Genomic DNA, 21,635 nt, shown 5'->3' with positions numbered 1-21,635 from the left:
AAAGGTCACACACACACAAAACCAATCTTGACTGTCATTTTTCAAAGTGACATCATTTAAAAGGATCAATATTAACTAGCTGAGTTATTTAATATATTCACCTTTGGTCTAGACACTAATTTCCTAGTGCCTCAGCTGATGTGGTTATGCAGGCAGGGTCCATCTCAGTCCCCCTGCCTCTCAGTCTCTGTCCCCAGTCTTCCTCCCTCCCAATCTCTTTCCCTCACTCTCTCTCTGGAGAAGAAGCACAGAACCTGAGCTATGCACTAGAAATCAGAGGAGTCTGTTTCTCTGTCAGATAGCACTTAATTATAAATTTGAAAAGACACAAGCAACTGGGGTTAAAAAGAACCTTTTGATATGTTTAGGTTAAAAAGTGACCATTTCAGAAAAGTATTCCTGAAGAGGAAACTAGAGCTTGGACAATTGCCTGGTCTTCCCAATAAGAAGCACCCAGGAAACGCCTTCATTTAGACATGCAAATGTTTTGCTTGTCTAGAAGGTTCTGACAGTGATGAAGAAAAATAATGATTTTCCGTTATCTTGAGATTTTCATAAACAAAAGAGTGAATTATGACTTGAATGGCATTAGCCATAAGTCTGCAAATTTTAATTCTATTTTTAGCCCATCCATTCATTCATCCCCGCAACAAATACTTACTTAATGTTTACCGTGTGCCAAGTATTGGGGTTATGCAGTGAAAGACATGACCTCTTATGGAGTTCACAATTTCTGCATTTCCAAAGTTGGCTTAATTGCCATTTTTAATATTACTCGTTAGAGATTTTAGAGGGTTATACTTTCGACATTAGTCAAATTTTGTATGACATGAAGAAAGCACATATTATGAGTAGAGTAAATAAAGTCTTAAGTCCTCTAGATCCTAGAAATTAATAAATAGCTTGATTTTTTTGCATGTTCCCCTAAATCGTGGACTATTTAAAACATACTTTTGTGGATAGCTTTCTAAATGCATTACAAGTTCCTTGCTTTTTCATGCAGGATATGCCAATGATTCATTATTAGTTATTATTAATATAATAACATATTACTATGCTGTATCATAATACAGTGGCTCTGTTGGGCTCTATATTGGGTTATATTGGGACATAGGATCATCTGCACCAATGGAGAATAGCTCTTGACTACCTTGATCTTTTGGATTCTTTTGACTCTATTGGAAGTTTATCTTTCTTTCCTGTCAGGTACTGATATCAAGCTACTTGCTCCAATTCTTGATTCTTATTTGCTGCTTCTAAATTGCTATGGGCTTGGAAACAATCTAACCAAGAAATAGAGAGGGTTGCCTGGAAAATCCCATGGACAGAGGAACCTGGTAGGTTACAGTCCATGGGGTCGCAAAGAGTCGGACACGACTGAGCGACCACTTTACTTCACCTATGGAAGACAAGAAGGAGTTCCTCTGGAAAGATAAGAACTTTATATTTGTGATATTTCGTTTGGTTGCTCACAGGCTGGTTTTTATTTTCTTCTTGTTTCTTATAATGTTATAAATAGGTAATTTTTTTTGGGTAGCTGTGTTCTTAATCACTGAATTTATTCCTCTACAAAATGCAATATTCCTATGGCTTAACTTGACTTTTCTATTTTATGGAGTTCTTAGAACTCTATTTTGTAACTGGTAGGTAGATCTTCAGCTACTTTTTAAATAGACTACCAAACCACTTGCCTTGATTTACTGGATTGATACCTTTAAACCATAAAAAGGCAAGGTTATGCTAGATATTCTGCTGTTATTTAGTTGTTAAATTGTGTCCAACTCTTTATGACCCCAGGGACCTAGCCCACCAGGCTCATCTGTGCATGGGATCTCCCAGGCAACAATACTGGAGTGGATTGCCATGTCCTTCTCCAGGGGATCTTTCCAACCCAGGGATTGAACTCATGTCTCCTGTATGGCAAGTGGATCCTTTCAACGCTGAGCCATCAGGGAAGCCCAGATGTGTTACAATTGGTCAATTTTGAAATAAAGAGTCTTTCTCCTTATACACTGATTTGGCAAAAACAAGTCTCACAGGAAGTGCGTATAGTGATCTCTATATTCCTACACCTTGCCAATTTAGTAAGAATATGAGCAAAGTGAGACTTCTGGCTAAATCCCAGAGATCATAAATCAGATAAGAAAAGTAACATGACTTACTGCTTTCTAGGCTGGGATCTTCCCAAATATCTAGGGAGATGGGATAATACTCAACTGAGCTCAGATGATGGAATGTGGGGTCAGTGGTCAAGAATGCCTTTATTGGGATCTTATTAAATAGACATGAGGAGAAAATATTGCTGTCACTGGAGATTTCCAGATAAAACATATAGAGAGTATAAAAATTTGGATTTAAAAAAAAGACTAGGAACTTCTATCAAGTACTCCAGAAAGTCAAAAGGTATTTTTACCCTGGAGCTTACTGCTTTCATAATCTGACAGGGGAGCTACATATTTTATGTTTTCTTTAAACTAATGCCATTTGATGACTTTACAGGGGATTAGTCATCAGGTGTTGACGAGAGGAGTACCTCTTCACCCGCTTTTTAGATATTTTAGGGCTCAGCATCCTTTTATATCCAACTATTACTTGCCAGGTGGCTTAGTAAGAATCAGCCTGCAGTGCAGGAAATGCATGTTTGATCCTTGGGTTGGGAAGATCCCCTGGAGGAGGAAATGGCAACTCATTCCAGTATTCTTGCCTAGAAAATTCCATGGACAGAGGAGCCTGGTGGGCTATAGTCCATGGAGTTGCAAAGAGTCAGACACTGCTGAGCAACTGAACACACACACTTGCCTTTGGTCATTCTTAAGAATGAGGTCTCATTCTCTAGAGCTGGGCGGTGCCATATATTAGCCACTTGTCACCTATACTTATTAAATAAACAAAGTTGAAAATGCAGTTCTCAGTAGCACTAATCACACATTATGTGTTCACTAAGCACACATAACCAGTGGCTACGGCATTGGACATCACAGACACAAAACATTCCCACCCTACTGACGGCTCTAAGGCACAGTGCCGTTCTAGAGTCTTGCCTCAGGGGGACTGCCACCCTGGTGCACTTGCAGTTTCATCTCCAGCATGACCACTTCATTGAGTCAAAGCCTTGCCTAGCCTGACCCTCAGACTTCCTCTATACTGTATTCTACAACTTTGAACCTCTACGTTAGCCCTTCTTTGTAACAGGGTCCTGAGAGAGCTCTAGGACTTTTTGTCAACATTATTTCTCAAGGTTTCCTCCATTTGTACATTGGAAACTGAGTTATTTCCATAGGTGGATATGTAATCTAACCAACCAGTGTTCTTGCTGACCCTTTGTTAACAGCTGAATATGTTTAGTATGCTATGGAAAAGATGTTTAAATCAGATTGGGAGCTGGAAGAAGTGAGTTGTGAGGTGTTAGGGCTCTATGATTCTACTTATTTCAACAAAACATAGAGGATCAATTGACGTTCTCCCCTATAAACTGTCAAGAAATATATTCTATTAGATAATTTGATTAGGTATCTATCAATCTGTCTGTTGTTTTGGTTGAGGGTGGGGATGCTGAGGTAGTTAGGGATGGAGGGAATATTTAGGTAAAAAGAAAACATCAGTGGAACTTGAAACCTAAGGCCTGCAAAGTAGGATGGTTAACCTCAGATAAACTCTAATGTCAGGATTACCCAGAGTTTTAATAAAGAGAAGCTACTTTTACTTTCTCAAGCCCGCCTATCATTTTGATTCGGTCAGGGGATACTGGCAGTTAGGTTAGGACACTGTTGAACATTTGACTTCACTCTCCATTAGGAATTTTGGACCACTGTGGAGAAAGAGGGGTGAGTGAGAAAGAAGTCTGAGAGCCACTGACTTAGAGATTTAACAGGCACTACTTTACCGGGAGAGAATTCCCAGTCAACTTTGATCCACTTGTTGGGAAGCCTTGTTGTTGGGTATTTATGGCCGTAAGTGTACTCCATTGAAACCCTCCACCAACCTACTTGTTATGAAAATCGTAGATCTCCTGGATGTTGCCAAAGATGATATGCTCCTTATTAAGGATCCCAGGGGGGATCTCCTCCACACCACTGGTCATTTCCCACAGGTAGGTCTGTAAGATAGCAACAGTTCCATCATTGGCAAGCACTGCCATGTGAAATACATAAAAACAAATATGCCTTAAAAACTTGTGGGGTAAGGGTCAGACTAGGGCTGCATGTAGAGCTTAAAAAGTGAGATGGTAAATAAGCAGAATGAAAAGAAAGAAAACCTGAATGTTCTATTATCTTGATCTGCTGTTAAGGAAATTCATCCTAGCAACAGCACAAACTCCATACTTTTATTTATTAAATATGTTTTGAGTTTGACTGTGCGTCAGGGGGGAGATGCAGATTTTCAGATTTAAGTTCATTGACTGTGTCATGGATTTTATTTTGGATTCATTTTCCTTACATGCTTTCTTTTATTGGGTCTAGTTCCAATCTGAGAAAAGTTTGTTTTCCAAAGCACATTTAACTCTCATGCAATTATTACTGACTTGGGGAAAGATGTCCTCTGGCTGGTTTTTCATTCTTCAAGCTCGGATAAGACAGACTACTGAGCTCCTCTCCAGTACCAGATGTGGCAAGGACACCATTTTCTAACACAGCTGAGAACTGATGACCACAAGACTTACCTCTAAGCACTCGTGTAAGTCCCTCACATAAGCCTTCTCTGTCTGGAGCAATTCTGCCATAATGAATCTAGAAGGAAACAAATGGGCTTTCAGTTGGTTAGAGAGGTAATGCATACCTTTCCCACATGTTTTGAAAAGTTGTCTTTGATTTTACTGCCTTGGATTCTGGCAAGTTTCTATCTTCTCCTTTTTTTCTCCTCCTACTTCCTGCAGTTTTTCCTGTTTTTCTTCATAATATAGCTTCACTACCCTCTACCCCATTTTCTTTTACTTTCCATTCACCTTTACCATCCTCTGGCAATTTGGAGTCCCAGAGAGAGCCCAGCAGGAAGATCTGCCCTCACACTCTCCCCTCATTTTCCTCCCTGTTATGGGTTGAATTGTGTCTCCTCTAAAATGCATATGTTGTGTCCCAACTCCCGGTACCCTAGGAAGTGGCACTTATTTAGAAATAGAGTCATTGCAGATGCAGTTAGTTAAGATGAGGTCATACTGGCGTAGGCTGGGCTCCCATTCCAAAATGACTGGTATCCCTAAAAGGGGGGAAATCTGGACACAGGCCTGTGTTCAGAGAGGATGCCATGTGCATGTGAAGACAGCCATCCACAAGGCAGGAGAGTAGCCTGGAGCAGAGGCTGCCCTCCCAACCCTCAGAAGGAGCCAACCCAGACAACACTGTACTCTCAGACTTCTCGCCTCCAGAACTGTAAGACCATACATTCCTGTTGTTAAAAGCATCTACTTCATCATACTTTGTTATCGCAGCCCAAACAAACTACTACACTCCCAGATAAAACACAAGCTCTGACTTCACAGACTACCTTGAATTTCTTCAGCTCTAAGGAACCTGTGGTCCTACTTTATTTTGATAAAATCAACTACAGAAGACTTCTTAATTTTAGAACACACTTTTTTCCAGCATTACCTGAAAGGACTCTGTCAAAATGCTCTTCATAAAGTGTGCGCTTATCTCTGGCTATATGTAACTTTGTAACACCAATGTTAAGGAAGCAGAGTGGCAAGATTTGGTTTGTAAAGTTGACTTAGTTCATTGTTTCTTCTCTCCAATGCCCTACAGTTCTTGGTTAGCGTGAAATGTGGGTGGAAGCATCCCGTCTGTCCATCCCAACCTCTGTAGGTGGTCATGAGGATACATCAGCTAGTCTAAAGTGATGGGTGGCAGTGAAAACCAAGCACAGCCATGAGGAACCTGCCAGTCAAGCAGAAACTGCCCCCAACCCCTGCCCACATGCACACACAAACATACTCTTTTTTCCGGGCTGATTTCCGCTTCTCTTCATTGACCTCATGGTTGGCATCCCGGAGCTTGACCTCACGATCTGAAAGGCTTGCTGGGATGATGTCCAGCTCCAGGTCCTTGTTATCCTACACACAACAGATCACAGAGGTCACCTTGGAGATGTTCTGGAAAGCAACTCATCAGAGTTAGGGGAGGCAGGGGACAGGAAGAACAGAGAAAGATATAATGGAGAAGGATAAGAAGATGGGGAATCCCACCAACTGCCACCCACAAGCACTCTTCTTCATAATTCTTCAAAAAATTCTTCATGATGCTTTTTCAAATAAGAAAAATATAAAATGTTCAAGTCAAATGTTCAGGACTAATATCTACAACAAAGGAAAAGAATGAACACATTTGATAATTAGTCTCATAATTCCCCAAGGACTTTGTTCTGTTTAGATCTACACACACACACTGATCCAAGGTTGATTATTAACCATTAAAACAGATGTGAAACAGAAATGCATAAATACAGAAGAAAACTTCCATTTGTCAAGGGAAAGTAATAAAAGTAAATATTTTTATTTAAACAAACAACTTCTCTGGAAATAGAAAGCTAAATGACAGAACGATTACTGAATTTTCTAATTGCCCATTCCTGCTTACTTCAACCACTGTCTGGTATTTATATAGGATGAAAACCTCTCGGAAAAAAAGCTCATAAGGTAAAGCCTGGGGGAGACGTTAATTCCCCCAATTTTAGTGGTTTGACTACTTTAATTCTCTGTTTCAGAGTATGAGCCTATTTAAAGATTTAAGAACTAGAAATCCTAGGATTAAATTGGCACCCTGTATTTAGCTCTTAATTCATAGGTTACTGACCCTTATTATAAAGAAGAGATTAAAAAGTCAGTCTTCTTTGCTTCCTGGCAAAGAGTATTTCTTTTCAGTTGAAATGTCAAATAGACTTTACACAAATTGCATCCCTTATTATTAAAAGAGCACTATTATACATACTGAGGACTCTAATCATTTGCTGGTCAACATAATTGGGTGGAAGACAGTACTGATGAGGCCAAGATAAGGAGTTTAATCCTCAAAGTCAACAGTTAACTCTACACAGAGAAAAACTCTGTTCTGTAGCCATAGGCCCCACTCCTGGCCAGCCAATTTTACAATATACACAGTACAAGTCTGGGGGAGTTGGAAGTACCAGCAAGATCCAGCCCATCCAGGAGAAAAACTACACAAGGCAAGAGCTCTAGGTGTCAACAGCTCAGGAAGATTCCTCTGCAATCCCAGCTTCCTTCCACAGCGAGGAGCGGCAGTACTGAGGGAGAGGGAAAGGAAGATGTCCCACCTAGGAACTCCCATACCTACCTCTGTGTTGACTCCTAGGGCTTTCTCCAGGGAGTACCGGTATTTTCCCATCCTCAATGAGAAGTCTCTGTAATGCTTGTCCACTGTGGTCACCCATTTCCTGATTTCTGTGGCATGAATGTGACCTTTTTCCACAAAGCTATCAGCCAGCTGAATCAGAAGCTTCACCTTCTCCTTTGTTTGCTGCCCCAAAAGATGGTCATAAGTTACTAGCTGACCTTTACTCTCATAACCCATCACCCCATTCCTCTTTCCTTCTTCACAGCAGCCATAGAGACCTCAGAGCCAGGCTGCCTGGATTTGTATCCCAGTGCTAACACTGGGTCCTGGGTAAGCTATTGAAACGCTCTGTGCCTCAGTTCCTTCATCTGCAAAATAGGGATAATAGTTTTTACATCATAACATTGTTGTGAGCATTACATGAGTTGACAATGCAGGATGCGTCTGAAAACAATGCTCAAAATAAGAGCTCAGTAAGCAATAAACGTTAGCCAGTATGATTACTGATGTAAGAATCTCTGATGTTAATATAGAACTTTATTGGTTTACAGAGTATGCTAATGTCACATCAGAGGCTTGTTTGAGTTTTAAAGCATCCCTAGAAGGCAGGTGGAGGGAGGCAGTGTAGGTCTTATTAAGTCACATATGAAAAAAGCTGAGGCTTAGAGAGGCTTAGGGCTTGTCCAAGTTCATACAACCTGTAAGAGATAGAGTGTATTTGCCTATTGTCTATAGTTGGTAGTTTTCTCCCTTCATTGCACTGGCTTGAAGAAGGCTTTCTAAATATCAAGTGAGTTGGTACAGCCAGAATCTGAAGAAATCTAGCTAACAGATTTAAGAGTAAACTCTGTCTCGTTCACCACCAGGATCTTATCTTTAGTTTCCTTTAGAGAGAGAAGAGTGAACAAAGCTACTATCCATCACAGGGCTAGTAAGGTGGAACCATGGCATATATTGGGTTAATTTCATTTCTAACAAGAGTGTGTTCAACACCTACCCTGACCACACCAATGTGCAGAGGGTTGTGGGAACTGATTTGGGGTGTAGACAAGAGAAGAAAAAGAGATACTCATCTCTTCCCAACATCTTTATCCCTAGAAGGACAAGACTCTCACCCAGAGCAGTTAAATAACTCACGGCATTATGTAACTGAATGCCAAAATGTAAAGTACACAGAGTTAACACTGCAGTGATTTTAAAAAAGGAAAAAAAAAAAAAATAAAGGTGGGCTGGCAGAGGCAGGACAGGTCTCATAGGGGAGGTGGGGTCTATGTGCATTAAGATATAGAAATGGAAGGGCTGTCCAAACAAGCAAACACTTGCTCATCTTTTATCCTAAGTTTGGATTTTGAAACTCTAAAGTCTATTAGTAAAGTCTGATAGATTTTAAGAGAAAGGAAGAGTATTTAAATACTATTCTGAAAAATAATCTTTTTTCTTTCAGACAGGGGAAAGTAGGTCCAAAATTTGGACCATGCTACAATCCATATAACTGAGGGAAGCAGACAGAAAATCACTGGAGCAACAGTGGAACAGACAGAAGGGTCTTTCGTTTCTTATGCCACCACCATCACCCTGGCCTCTCCAGGCTCATCTACAGCCCCTCCTCCCATGAGAGACTGATCCTCTCAAGAAATGCCAGAGGCAGCTTCTGATTGGAAAGGCAAGAAGAGAACTTGGCCACCACACGGCCAGTGCTCCCGTTCTCCAGCAACTCATTGAACACGTCTGAGCCTCTCCTGTCTCAGTGCAGCGGGCTGGTTCCTAGGGCTGGGAGACAAGGGGCCAGAGAGCTTTAGTGTGAAGGAAATAAGGTGGGTATGAGGACAGGAGAAACACCTCCTTAACCATGAAAAGGCAAACAACAGCAGCACTGAGAATCAGTCAATAAAAGATACCTGGTATTCCAAGGACTTTTAAAAAACTTGATTTATTTGGCTACACTGGGTCTTAGCTGCAGCATGTGAGATCTAGTTCCCTGACCAGGGACCAAACTGTGCATTGGGAACACAGAGTCTTAGCCACTGGACCACCAGGAAAGTCCCCCAAGGACTTACATATCATTGCATTTGGGGTTTTCCCCCTGGAAAACAATTTTTCTTAGGTTTTTTTTTTTTAACTTAAAACAGATTAATTTTGTAGCTATAATCAATAAATCTATCTTTCTATAAAAGCATTGGAAATATATATCTATTCTCTGCTATTGGTACGGAGACTTGAGCATGAGATGGGGCTTTATAGCCTATTGGTAGCAATAGGCTACCAGAGCAGCTATAGCAGAGGAAATTATATCCTGAAACATCAAAACTGATTTCAGTCAACAAGGAGAATGGCATGTGAGCAAGAGCATTCCAGGTACATGTGGAACCCGGGGAACCAAACAGACAGTGAAATGAGCAGCATAGACAAGGCCTTCCTCATGTGGCCTCACCTGTCTGTGTGACCACAGCTCTCCATGGCTTCTAAACTCCAGCCATGTTGAGCTTTGCCTGCCCCTCCTGCAATCAGTGGCTCCTCCTCATCCCTGTTTTTATCTAAATGTCCCTTCTCCCCTCCCTACAAGCTGAGTGGGGGATTGCCCTTCCCAGTGTTCACACAGTACCACACACATGCTGCTACTTCAGTGTGTATCATCCTGAGTTATTTATGTGTCTCCTTCATTAGACCATATGTTTCTAAGAGAAAAATGTGATATCTCACTCATTCGTATCAGCAATGTTTAGTAGGTATAACATAAATGTTGGGGAAATGGGTGAGTGGGCAAATACTGTGCTGAGACGTGAGCAGGGCTAGACCAGCAAGAGTTGAAGGCTTACATGGGGAAGAATTGTTCAGTCACTCAGTCATGTCCACTCTTTGTGACTCCATGGACTGCAGCACCTCAGGCTTCCCTGTCCTTCACCATCTCCTGGAGCTTGCTCAAACTCATGTCCACTGAGTCAGTGATGCCACCCAACCATCTTGTCCTCTATCATCCCCTTCTCTTCCTACCCTCAATATTTCCCAGCATCAGGGTCTTTTCTAATGAGTTGGCTCTTCACATCAGGTGGCCAAAGTATTGGAGCTTCAGCTTCAGTATCAGTCCTTCCAATGAATATTCAGGACTGATCTCCTTTAGGATGAACTGGTTGGATCTCCTTGCAGTCCAAGGGACTCTCAAGATTCTTCTCCAACACCACAGTTCAAAAACATCAATTCTTCAGTGCTCACCCTTCTTTATGGTCCAACTCACACACGCATACATGACTACTGGAAAAACCATAGCTTTGATTACACGGACCTTTGTTGGTAAAGTAATGCCTCTGCTTTTTAATATGTTGTCTTGGTTTGTCATAGCTTTTCTCCCAAAGAGCAAGTGTCTTTTAATTTCACAGCTGCAGTCACCATCTACAGTGATTTTGGAGCCCAAGAAAATAGTCTTTCACTGTTTCCATTTGTTTCCCCATCTATTTGCTATTAAGTGATGGGACCAGATGCCATGATCTTTGTTTTTTGAATGTCTCATTTTAAGCAAGCTTTTTCATTGTCTCTTTCACCTTCATCAAGAGGCTCTTTAGTTCCTCTTCACTTTCTGCCATAAGGGGGTGGTGTCATCTGCTTATCTGAGGTTATTGATATTTCTCCTGGCAATCTTGATTCCAGTTTGTGATTCATCCAGACCAGCATTTTGCATGATGTACTCTGCATACAAGTTAAATAAGCAGGGTGACAATGTACAGCCTTGACGTACTCCTTTCCCAATTTGGAACCAGTTTGTTGTTACATGTCAGATTCTAACTGCTGCTTCTTAACCTGCATACAGGTTTCTCAGGAGGCACGTAAGGTGGTCTGGTATTCCCATCTCTTTAGGAATTTTCCACAGTTTACTGTGATCTATTCAGTCAAAGGTTTTGGCATAGTCAATGAAGTAGAAGCAGATGTTTTTCTGGAATTCTCTTGCTTTTTCTATGATCCAACAGATGTTGGCAATTTGATCTCTGGTTCCTCTGCCTTTTCTAAATCCAGTTTGTACATCTGGAAGTTCTTGGTTTATGTACTGTTGAAGCCAAGCTTGGATGATTTTGAGCATGATCTTCCTAGCATGTAAAATGAGTGCAACTGTGCGGTAGTTTGAACATTCTTTGGCATTATGTTCTTTGGGATTGTAATGAAAACTGATGAACAAATTTGATTCATGAAACGGACCCAACCATGCCCATGGCCCCTCCTGAGAGCAGTCTGAAATGATTTCTAGTGGGTGACTATGGTGGCACCATGTGACCTGCCACATGTCTGGCCACAGCTGATGAGATCAGAGGTAAAACCTGTCCCATAAGGGCAGTCCATCAATAGGCAGCCAGTGACTTCCAAGGTGTCCTGGTCTAGGAGCTCTTATTGAACAGGGACAGGGGCAACATGCTGGGTGGATTTTCTGGGAATGTGGACCATAGAGACAGGGTTCTGGTTAGCTTGTTGCAGAGCAGAAGTGAAAGCAGAGAGCAGAGAGGAGGAGAGAAGGGAAGCTGAATCACAGTGGTGGTGATGTTAGCCTGTACTGAGCTGACCAGGTAACACGGCTGCTGAAACTCTCCTTGGTCTCGGGTGACATCCCAATTTTCATCTCCAGAGGTGAGACTATGCTATATGTCTTATTTTTCCCATCGGGTTGAGTCACTGAGCTTTTCCTGGGCTCCTGGGAAGTCCAGCTACATAGCTTCTGTCTTTATTTCCATATCCTGCCATACAATAAATAATCTTTTCCTCTTTGTAACTTAAGCCAGTTTGAAACTCAAATCTTACCACTAAGAAGAGTAACTTATATAGACTGACAAAGTGGGGGTCAGATTGTAGACGTGCTTGCATGTCAGGTTCAGAAGTAAAGACATGATCCTGTGGACAAAGGGAGACTCTGGGGAATATAATTCACTTGGGATAGGAAATCTTGGACTGACATCTCACTTATCTTGGGCTTCTTATGCCCCTTATTATATGTTTTGCTCTTTCATTGTGAAGTCTAATTGTTATCTGCTGGAAAAGACAGAAGTTAAAAATAATGAGTTCAGTGGTTCTATTTTTCTTTTTTCTTTCTTTCTCTTCCTTCCTTTGATCAGTTAATATTATACCATCTTCCCTAGTCAGAGTGCCTTACTCTGAATATAGTTTGTAAAAAACGCCTTTGGTGTCTTTAGCACATTTGACAAGTCTTTAAAATTTAACCTTCTTGATATATTCTTATCAGGTCATTATAAACTTCCACTTGGCCTTTCATTGCTAATCTGCCTTGTACTTATTGCTACATTCTTTGTAGGTATGGAATTATTGAGTTCCTTGTATAGGCAAACAGTTTCTTTTTTTTTTTTTTTAATTTTATTTTATTAGTTGGAGGCCAATTAATTCACAACATTTCAGTGGGTTTTGTCATACATTGACACGAATCAGCCATAGAGTTACACGTATTCCCCATCCCAATCCCCCCTCTCACCTCCCTCTCCACCCGACTCCTCTGGGTCCTCCCGGTGCACCAGGCCCGAGCACTCGTCTCATGCATCTCACCTGGGCTAGTGATCTGTTTCACCATAGATAATATACATGCTGTTCTTTTGAAACATCCCACCCTCATCTTCTCCCACAGAGTTCAAAAGTCTGTTCTGTACTTCTGTGTCTCTTTTTCTGTTTTGCATATAGGGTTATCGTTACCATCTTTCTAAATTCCATATATATGTGTTAGTATGCTGTAATGGTCTTTATCTTCCTGGCTTACTTCACTCTGTATAATGGGCTCCAGTTTCGTCCATCTCATTAGAACTGATTCAAATGCATTCTTTTTAAAGGCTGAGTAATATTCCATGGTGTATATGTACCACAGCTTCCTTATCCATTCATCTGCTGATGGGCATCTAGGCTACTTCCATGTCCTGGCTATTATAAACAGTGCTGTGATGAACATTGGGGTGCACGTGTCTCTTTCAGATCTGGTTTCCTCGGTGTGTATGCCCAGAAGTGGTATTGCTGGGTCATATGGCAGTTCTATTTCCAGTTTTTTAAGAAATCTCCACACTGTTTTCCATAGTGGCTGTACTAGTTTGCATTCCCACCAACAGTGTAAGAGGGTTCCCTTTTCTCCACACCCTCTCCAGCATTTATTGCTTGTAGACTTTTGGATAGCAGCCATCCTGACTGGCGTGTAATGGTACCTCATTGTGGTTTTGATTTGCATTTCTCTAATAATGAGTGATGTTGAGCATCTTTTCATGTGTTTGTTATCCATCTGTATGTCTTCTTTGGAGAAATGTCTGTTTAGTTCTTTGGCCCATTTTTTGATTGGGTCATTTATTTTTCTGGAATTGAGCTGTAGGAGTTGCTTGTATATTTTTGAGATTAATCCTTTGTCTGTTTCTTCATTTGCTATTATTTTCTCCCAATCTGAGGGCTGTCTTTTCACCTTACTTATAGTTTCCTTTGTAGTGCAGAAGCTTTTAAGTTTCATTAGGTCCCATTTGTTTAGTTTTGCTTTTATTTCCAATATTCTGGGATGTGGGTCATAAAGGACCCTGCTGAGATTTATGTCGGAGAGTGAGGCAAACAGTTTCTTGAGGTATATCTTCATATTCATTTCATGGGAGAGAGAAATTGTCATTAAACATGAAAAACTAAACCTTTCAAAAATGTCTGTCACATGTGAGTTATAGTCAATCCTCTTAAGAAAGAAAAGTGAAGTTGCTCAGTTGTGTCCAACTCTTTGTGACCCCATGGATTATAGCCTACCAGGCTCCTCCATGGGATTTTCCAGGCAACAGTATTGGAGTGGGTTGCCATCTCCTTCTCCAGGGGATCTTCCCAATTCAGTGATCGAACCCGGGTTCCCCAGGTTGTAGGCAGACGCTTTGCCATCTGAGCCACCAGGGAAGGCCCATTCCTCTTTAGAGTTTCAAAAAACAGAAATATGCTCATCTTTTATTTGAACTGCTTAGATTCTACTTTTCTCATAGAAACTGCCTGACAAGTTCAGTGTCCTCTTTTCTGGCTATTTGAATTCCAAGACATAATTTAGTTCAACTTAAGCTCCAGTTACTTTCATTATCACTTAATTCTCTCTGTTAAGAAGAATTTAGCCAAGTTTATCTCATAGCTTCTTTCACTTTCAGAGATGAAATTATCAGTTTAAAAAACTACTTTCTCAGCAATTAAGGAATCAATCCCATTCACCATTGCAACAAAAAGAATTAAATATCTAGGAATAAACTTACCTAAGGAGACGAAAAAACTGTACATAAAATTATAAGACACTAATGAAAGAAATCAAAGATGACATAAACTGATGGAGGGATATTCCATGTTCCTGGATAGGAAGAATCAATATTGTGAAAATGACTATACTACCAAATGCAATTGCAGATTCAATGTGATCTCTATCAAATTACCAATGGCATTTTTCACAGAACTAGAACAAAAAATTTCACAATTCATATGGAAACACAAAAGAGCCCAAATAGCCAAAGCAGTCTTGAGAAAGAAGAATGGAGTGGAGGAATCAACCTTCCTGACTTCACGTTAGACAAAGCTACAGTCATCAAGACAGTATGGTACTGGCACAAAAATAGACATATAGACCAATGGAACAAGATAGAAAGCCCAGAGATAAGCCCATGCACCTATGGGTACCTTACTTTTGACAAAAGAGGCAAGAATATACCATGGGGCAAAGACAGCTTCTTCCATAAACGGTGCTGGGAAAACTGGACAGCTACATGTAAAAGAATGAAATTAGAACACTTCCTAAACACCATACACAAAGATAAACTCAAAATGGATTAAAGACCTAAATATAAGACCAGAAACTATAAAACTCTTAGAGGAAAACAGGCAGAACACTTGATGACATAAATTAAAGCAAGATCCTCTATTATTCACCTCCTAGAGTAATGAAAGTAGAAACTAAAGTAAATAAGTGGAACCTGATTAAACTTAAAAACTTTTGCACAGCAAAGGAAACTAGAAGCAAGGTGAAAAGACAACCCTCAGAATGGGAGAAAATAATAGCAAATGAAACAACTGACAAAAGATTAATTTCCAAAGTATATAAGCAACTCAAACAACTCAATACCAGAAAAACAAACAACTCAACCAAAAAGTGGGAAAAAGACCTAAACAGACATTTCTCCAAAGAAGACATACAGATGGCTAACAAACACATGAAAAGATGCTCAACATCGCTCATTGTTAGAGAAATGCAAATCAAAACTACAATGAGATATCACCTCACACCAGTCAGAATGGCCCTCATCAAAAAGTCTACAAACAATAAATGCTAGAGAGGGTGTGGAGAAAAGGGAAAGCTCTTGCACTGTTGTTGGGAATGTAAATTGACACAGCCACTATGGAAGACAGCATGGAAGACGGTATGGAGATTCCTTAAAAAACTAGGAATAAAACCACCACATGACCCAGCAATAATTCCACTCCTAGGCATATACCCTGAGGAAACCAAAATTGAAAGAGACACATGTATCCCACTGTTCATTGAGGCACTATTTATAATAGCTAGAACATGGAGGCAAACTAGATGTCCATTGACAGATGAATGGATAAAGAAATTGTGGTATACACACACACACACACACACACACACACACACACTGGACTATTACTCAGCCATAAAAAGGAACACATTTGAGTCAGTTCTGATGAGGTGGATGAACCTAGAACCTATTATACACAGTGAAGTGAGTCAGTAAGAGAAAGATAAATACCATATTGTAACACATAAATAGTGAATCTAGAAAAATGGTACTGAAGAATTTATTTACAGGGCAACAATGGAGAAACAGACATAGAGAATAGACTTAGGACATGTGGAGAGGGGAGGAGAGGGTGAGATATATGGAAAGAGTAACATGGAAACTTACATTACCATGTGAAAAATAGATATCCAATGGGAATTTGCTGTATGTCTCAGGAAACTCAAACAGGGGCTCTGTATTAACCTAGAGGGGTGGGTTGGGGAGGGAGGTGGGAGGGAGTTTCAGAAAGGAGGGGATATATGTACACCTATGGCTTGATTCATGTTGAGGTTTGACAGAAAACAGAAAAATTCTGTAAAGCAATTTTATCCTTCAACAAAAAATAAATTAACATAAAAAAGTACTTTCTCAACATCATTACTCATTGAGAAATGTAAATAAAAACCACAATGAAATACCACTTCATACCCTCTAGCATGGCTATATAAAGAAGACAGATGATAACCAGGGTTGGGGAGGATATGGAGAAGTCAGAACTCATATACACTGCTGGTGGGAATGGAAAATGGTGTTCACGCTTTTGGAAACAGTTTGGCATTCCTTCAAAAAGTTAACTATAGAGTCATCATGTGACCCAGTCATTCTACTTTCAGGTATATACCTAAGAGAATTGAAAACATATGTTCACACCAACACCTGTACATAATGTTCACAGCAACATAATTCACAGTAGTCAAAAACTGGAAACAATTCAAATGTCTATCAACTGATGAATGGATAAACAAATGTGGTATATATCCATACAATGGAGTATTATCCAGTCACAAAAATGAATGGAGTTCCAATGAAGACTGCTGCAATGTGGATGAATCTTGAAAATATGTTAAGTAAAAGAAGCCAGATACCAAAGACCACATATTATATGATTTCATGATTCCAAGTTGCATCACAAAGTGTCTGGAACAGGCAGATTCATAGAGATAGAAAGCAGATTAGAGGTTGTCAGGGGCTTAGGGGAGGAAAAGACAGGAGTAACTATTGATGGGTATGAGGTTTATTCTGGGAGTGATGAAATATTCTCGAACTAGATGGTGGTAATCATTGCAGAGCCCTGTTAATATATGAAAAAACCACTAAATTGTAAAAAATGAAAAATAGAAGAATCTAAAGAGTTTTGCTATTAGAAAAACTGAGTTCTTTCAGATGTTAAGATGATTAAGCTTTAATTATCACCATATACCTTGACCCTGTATAAATTTTGAAATCCACAACAGGAATATATCACTTGGATCTTCTAACTGGATTGACTAAAATATAGCACAACAAGAAAATTTTGTTTTCCTCTTATCCTCACACAAATTCTCTTTATCTTATTTTTATTCTCACATTTTTGTATTGCTATATAGAAAGCACCTTTTTATATTGTTTCTACTACTTGATCTGTTTCTTTGGAATAGAGTATCTAATTCGATAGACTCAGTATATTCTATTGCTCAATTCAATCCTGTGATCCATCATACTTTCTGTCTTGTGGTTTAAGGTCAATTTGGTTTCTATTTCAAATTCACTTTATTGATTATAAAGATTAAAACCAAAGATGGCTGGTTAAAAAGAGGTTTGCTTCTGGTAAGTAGGATTAGGGTAGGGCAGGAAGCTATTGCCTTTCATCAGAAAGTCCCCAGGTAGATTTGTTAACTTGTAGATATTCTCATAACGAATAGTCCTGACAGTTGGAAATGATAGATGGGAGGATGAAATCCCATTAACAGAAATAGTTAAGAGTAAGAACAGAGAGAGAGCCAGAGTAAAAAAAGCATATTAAGTAGAAATTTGAGGAGGAAGGGTTGTTGAAATCTACCCAGACCTCTTTTTCTCTTATGTTCTCAAATATTTGTAGCCTCTCTTCAATGTATAAGATATAGTTAGGTAAGTGAATAAAGCATTGTTCTTGCCCTTTGGAATCTTGCAGGCTCATACAGGAGACAACACTGCATACACATTACTGGGGGAACAGGATGGTCCATGACAGGTGCCTTAAGGGCCATACAGACAATGGCTGCAGTCCAAGGATGGGTCAGATTGTATCCTGGCAGGTAAGCAGGATCACAGAGGAGGAGGCACTGAAGTGGAAAGGTGGGATCTTTTTAAAAAGTACAAACTAGGGGGAAAGGGAGGCTAGTCTAAGGAGAGAAATAGTATAGAAAAGATACAGAGGCAAGAAAATAAATGATGTATTTCTTGGAGGGTAAGAAAATATATCCATTCGGCTGGAGTGTAAAATTTGCATAAATGGGTAACTGAAGATACAGTTGGGGTGGTAAGGTGGCACAGATGTAGACGTTGTTGAGCGTTAGCCTGAAGGCACTGGAGAGTCATAAAAGCTCTCAAGCTGGTTGGTAGTATGACCAAAGTAGTGTTTTAGAGAGGAACACCAATGAAGGGCAGGATGGAATGGAAGGAGGGAAAGGCTGAAAGCAAAGAACCCAATTAGGGTGACAACAATGTGAATACAAAGGAGAAAAATAGGAAGACTGTAAAGGAAGAATAAAATAAATTGACTAAATGATTCTCCACATTTCTACTTTGGTGATGGGCAGATTCTGATCCTAGGAAGTTCTGGGTATCTGCTGTGATACACCCTATGTGAGTAGGATAACCATGGATCTGATACTATTTAGACTACTAATGATTCATGGTTGACACTATCTGGAAAGGGGCAGATGGATGCAAAGTGGGTAATTCAAAACCATTTTCATTTGGATTTGAAAAGGGTTCTGTGCATCTGCCACCTCCTTAGTGCTCTTTGTTCTAGCTGGTCTTGAAATGAATCTCTTATCTGATTGACAGCTTTTCATATTGAGTGACAAGACCCAAAAGCTCACAAGTGTGCAGAGGAAAACTCCCCACTATCAAGAGTTCAGGGTGTAGGATTCACAAAGTGTAAAACCATTTCTGAAATATCTCAGGAATGAGGCTAAGAGTCTAATTTTGTTAGAACAAATTAGAGGGAAATTTGTCACAGTGTCAGAGGGATCTCTGGGTAAGATAGGCATTAATATGTTCCTCTCTTAACTCCCACAAAAGCAGCTCTCATCCTGGAAGAGCATCTTTCATGTCTAGAAGTGATGCCAAAGGTGGTCCTCCATGGCAGGGAGCCCAGGGTGAGGGACAGGAAGCTACAAAGAGGGAACTGAGATAGATTTCATTTAAACTCAAGGTTCTCAGATCAAATCCTGGCTAGGAAAACATGAAAACAAGATTTCCTTCTATTATAGCATTCTCCACCTCAGTGTGAATCGGTGTGTGAGGATGTAGGTATGTACACTAGAGTGTGTTTTGCTCCCCAGGGACCCCAGCACAGCTCATTTCCTGGGCAAGGCCAGATGGAAGTAGTTAGTTCTAGAACCTGCTTTGTGAAGCCACCCATAGCCACTGGCCCTTCTCAAAAGGTGGACTTCCCAAGCCATTCAGATTGCAAGAGTATGTGGCTGATATTCATACACACAATGTACATTTCACATGAACACATTCCTTTGCTGTATTTGGTCTAAAAGAACACAGCAGATTCCAGAACCTGGCGCACAAAGATTAGGTCCATTCAGAAGCACAGCATATAGGAGTTGAGACTCTGTGTACAGAGCTCTACCCAGCAGCTGCATCTCTTTGAATGTTCAGATTTCAAAAGAGATGGTTCTACCTATGTGTCGCACCTTGGCTCTGTAGTCAAGCATTTCTGTACAGAGGCTGTTCTCCTGCTCATAGTGTGAAAATGGCCAGAATGGGGTGTGCTAGGTGGAGGGGGAGGGCTCCAGGATGCTTCCTACCTTGGCAGGCACCCTGAACTCCCCATATTCTTTCAGCAGTTCCTGAGTCTCCTCTGTGGTCTCCCCGGTGGAGGTATGTGTTGAGAGGTAATATTCCCCTGTTTCTTGGATCCAGTCTAGTGCCTGTGGGAAGAAACAACCCACTAAGTTCTACCAAAAGCCAGTTGTTAGTAGAAAAATATGCCATGCTCTGATGTGAATGTTTGTGGTTTGGAACAATATGATGGACCCAGGAAACCCTGGCATGACTTAATCGGTATGTAGCTTGGAAGTTGATTTATGAAAGTGCCCTTCTCTGTTAGACTTGGAAAAACCCACCAGCAAAGACAGTGTGTTGTCCATTAAACTGGGGACTCTTCTAGACCAGGTCCACTATTATCCATGAGTTAGGGCAATCTGCCCCCAGCATCTCCTCCCAACTCCTGTCACCAAACTCTGAGTAAAGTGCTTGGTAAAAGTTGAATTGCTGGTTAGTGCAAGGATTCTTCTTTTTACCCCCATCTCCCATCTCTATTCTGTCTGGTGTGATGACACTCTTTGGAACTGTCCCAAGTCTTGGTCATCTGGGCCTCTGTACGGTCCTTGTCTGAGACAACTCCAGGGAAAGCGCTGAACATACCTGCTTGGCGCTTCGCTCAAACACCACGTATTGCTGACACTGGTCTAACCGCCGCTTCTTCAATGTCCAGAAGTGCAGGACACGGTTCTCCCTCTGTAAGAGCTCACTCAGGATGGCTGCAGGGCAGAGAGCAGGTGCTGGTCTCAGGAAGGCCCTGATCAAATCTGACCAGCCACTCGGGCCCCACATCCCAGATGCCAGATAACTGTGCCCTTCGCCGACTCTCCCCATAGGACTAATTCAACACCAGAAGCAAGGGGTCAAAGTTTGGTTCAGAGAGAATTTCCCAGAGGAGAGCAAGATCGGGGAGACTGGGGGAGGGCCTACTGATGAAGTTGCATCGATAAAGCAGGGGAGAGGATGTCCCCATGGTGACTTAAAAGTGACCCTGGTTTTCTTCACACCAAAGCTAGTCCTTGATCATAGGAGACCTTGGAAAGTATTGGTGCTGAAAATAATAACTAATTCAACCAAATCTTTAGAGCCTGTAGAGAGTGAACGGACTTGGCAGGAATCCCAGCCACTCTTGGAGGTTCCAGCGGAGGGCCAGAGGTGAACAGGCACAAGGACTGGGGTAACTGCATGGACAACCATGTCACTTGCCACATACTCTGCCTATACAAGGGACTGTGCTCTTAGTACTTCAACAGCATAGCCTCAGTTTAAAAACCTCTAAATCATGGGCATAGGGAAGCTGTGTTGAAATCATGTCATCATGGAATCATGTCTCTAAGCCCAAACTCCCATGCTGGTTGGGACCAATCACAAGAAAAGCTAAAGGTATCCTCAATCATCTCTAATGATGGCAGGTGTGAGGATGTGCATGAGGCCACAGAGCACAGCAGAGGCTGTGGAGGCATCTGTCCAGGTCAGTGCCCCCCCCCCCCCACCCCACTTCCCCTGGTCCAGAAGCCTCTGGCTACATGGATAGATTTCCAAAGTGTTTAATAGTATGTTCTAAGCTTGAAGAAATCAAATATATTTTGTACTGTTTGCCTCCGACTTCCCACTAACTATATTAGATACTAATAAGATATACAAGAACGATGCTATGAAAAGTTTACACTTACTCAGTTCCCACTATGTGGCAGACACGTATTTTCATAGTACCTCATTATGCATGGACCATTATCATCTCCACTTTACAGATGGAAGAAACTGAGGTTTAGAGAGGGTAGGTAACTGGCCC

The 21,635-nt window shown here is 40.9% G+C and overlaps 1 protein-coding gene across 12 annotated transcripts in view; it reads right to left on the bottom strand.

Annotated features, from left to right (window-relative positions):
- Positions 1 to 21,635, bottom strand: part of KALRN (kalirin RhoGEF kinase) — a 678,650-nt gene that overhangs the window by 248,880 nt on the left and 408,135 nt on the right. For all 12 annotated transcript variants that reach the window (XM_065943374.1, XM_065943379.1, XM_065943376.1 and 9 more), the window contains exons 20-25: positions 20,447 to 20,562; positions 19,828 to 19,950; positions 7,284 to 7,466; positions 5,928 to 6,046; positions 4,661 to 4,727; positions 3,987 to 4,096 (exon numbers count right to left, since the gene is read on the bottom strand). In XM_065943374.1, coding sequence (XP_065799446.1) covers positions 3,987 to 4,096; positions 4,661 to 4,727; positions 5,928 to 6,046; positions 7,284 to 7,466; positions 19,828 to 19,950; positions 20,447 to 20,562 — 718 coding nt within the window. The remainder of the gene's footprint in view (positions 1 to 3,986; positions 4,097 to 4,660; positions 4,728 to 5,927; positions 6,047 to 7,283; positions 7,467 to 19,827; positions 19,951 to 20,446; positions 20,563 to 21,635) is intronic.

This window comes from Muntiacus reevesi, chromosome 8 (assembly GCF_963930625.1).
Source record: "Muntiacus reevesi chromosome 8, mMunRee1.1, whole genome shotgun sequence".
Lineage (NCBI taxonomy): Eukaryota > Metazoa > Chordata > Mammalia > Artiodactyla > Cervidae > Muntiacus > Muntiacus reevesi.
This window is presented reverse-complemented; position numbering and strand designations above follow the sequence as displayed.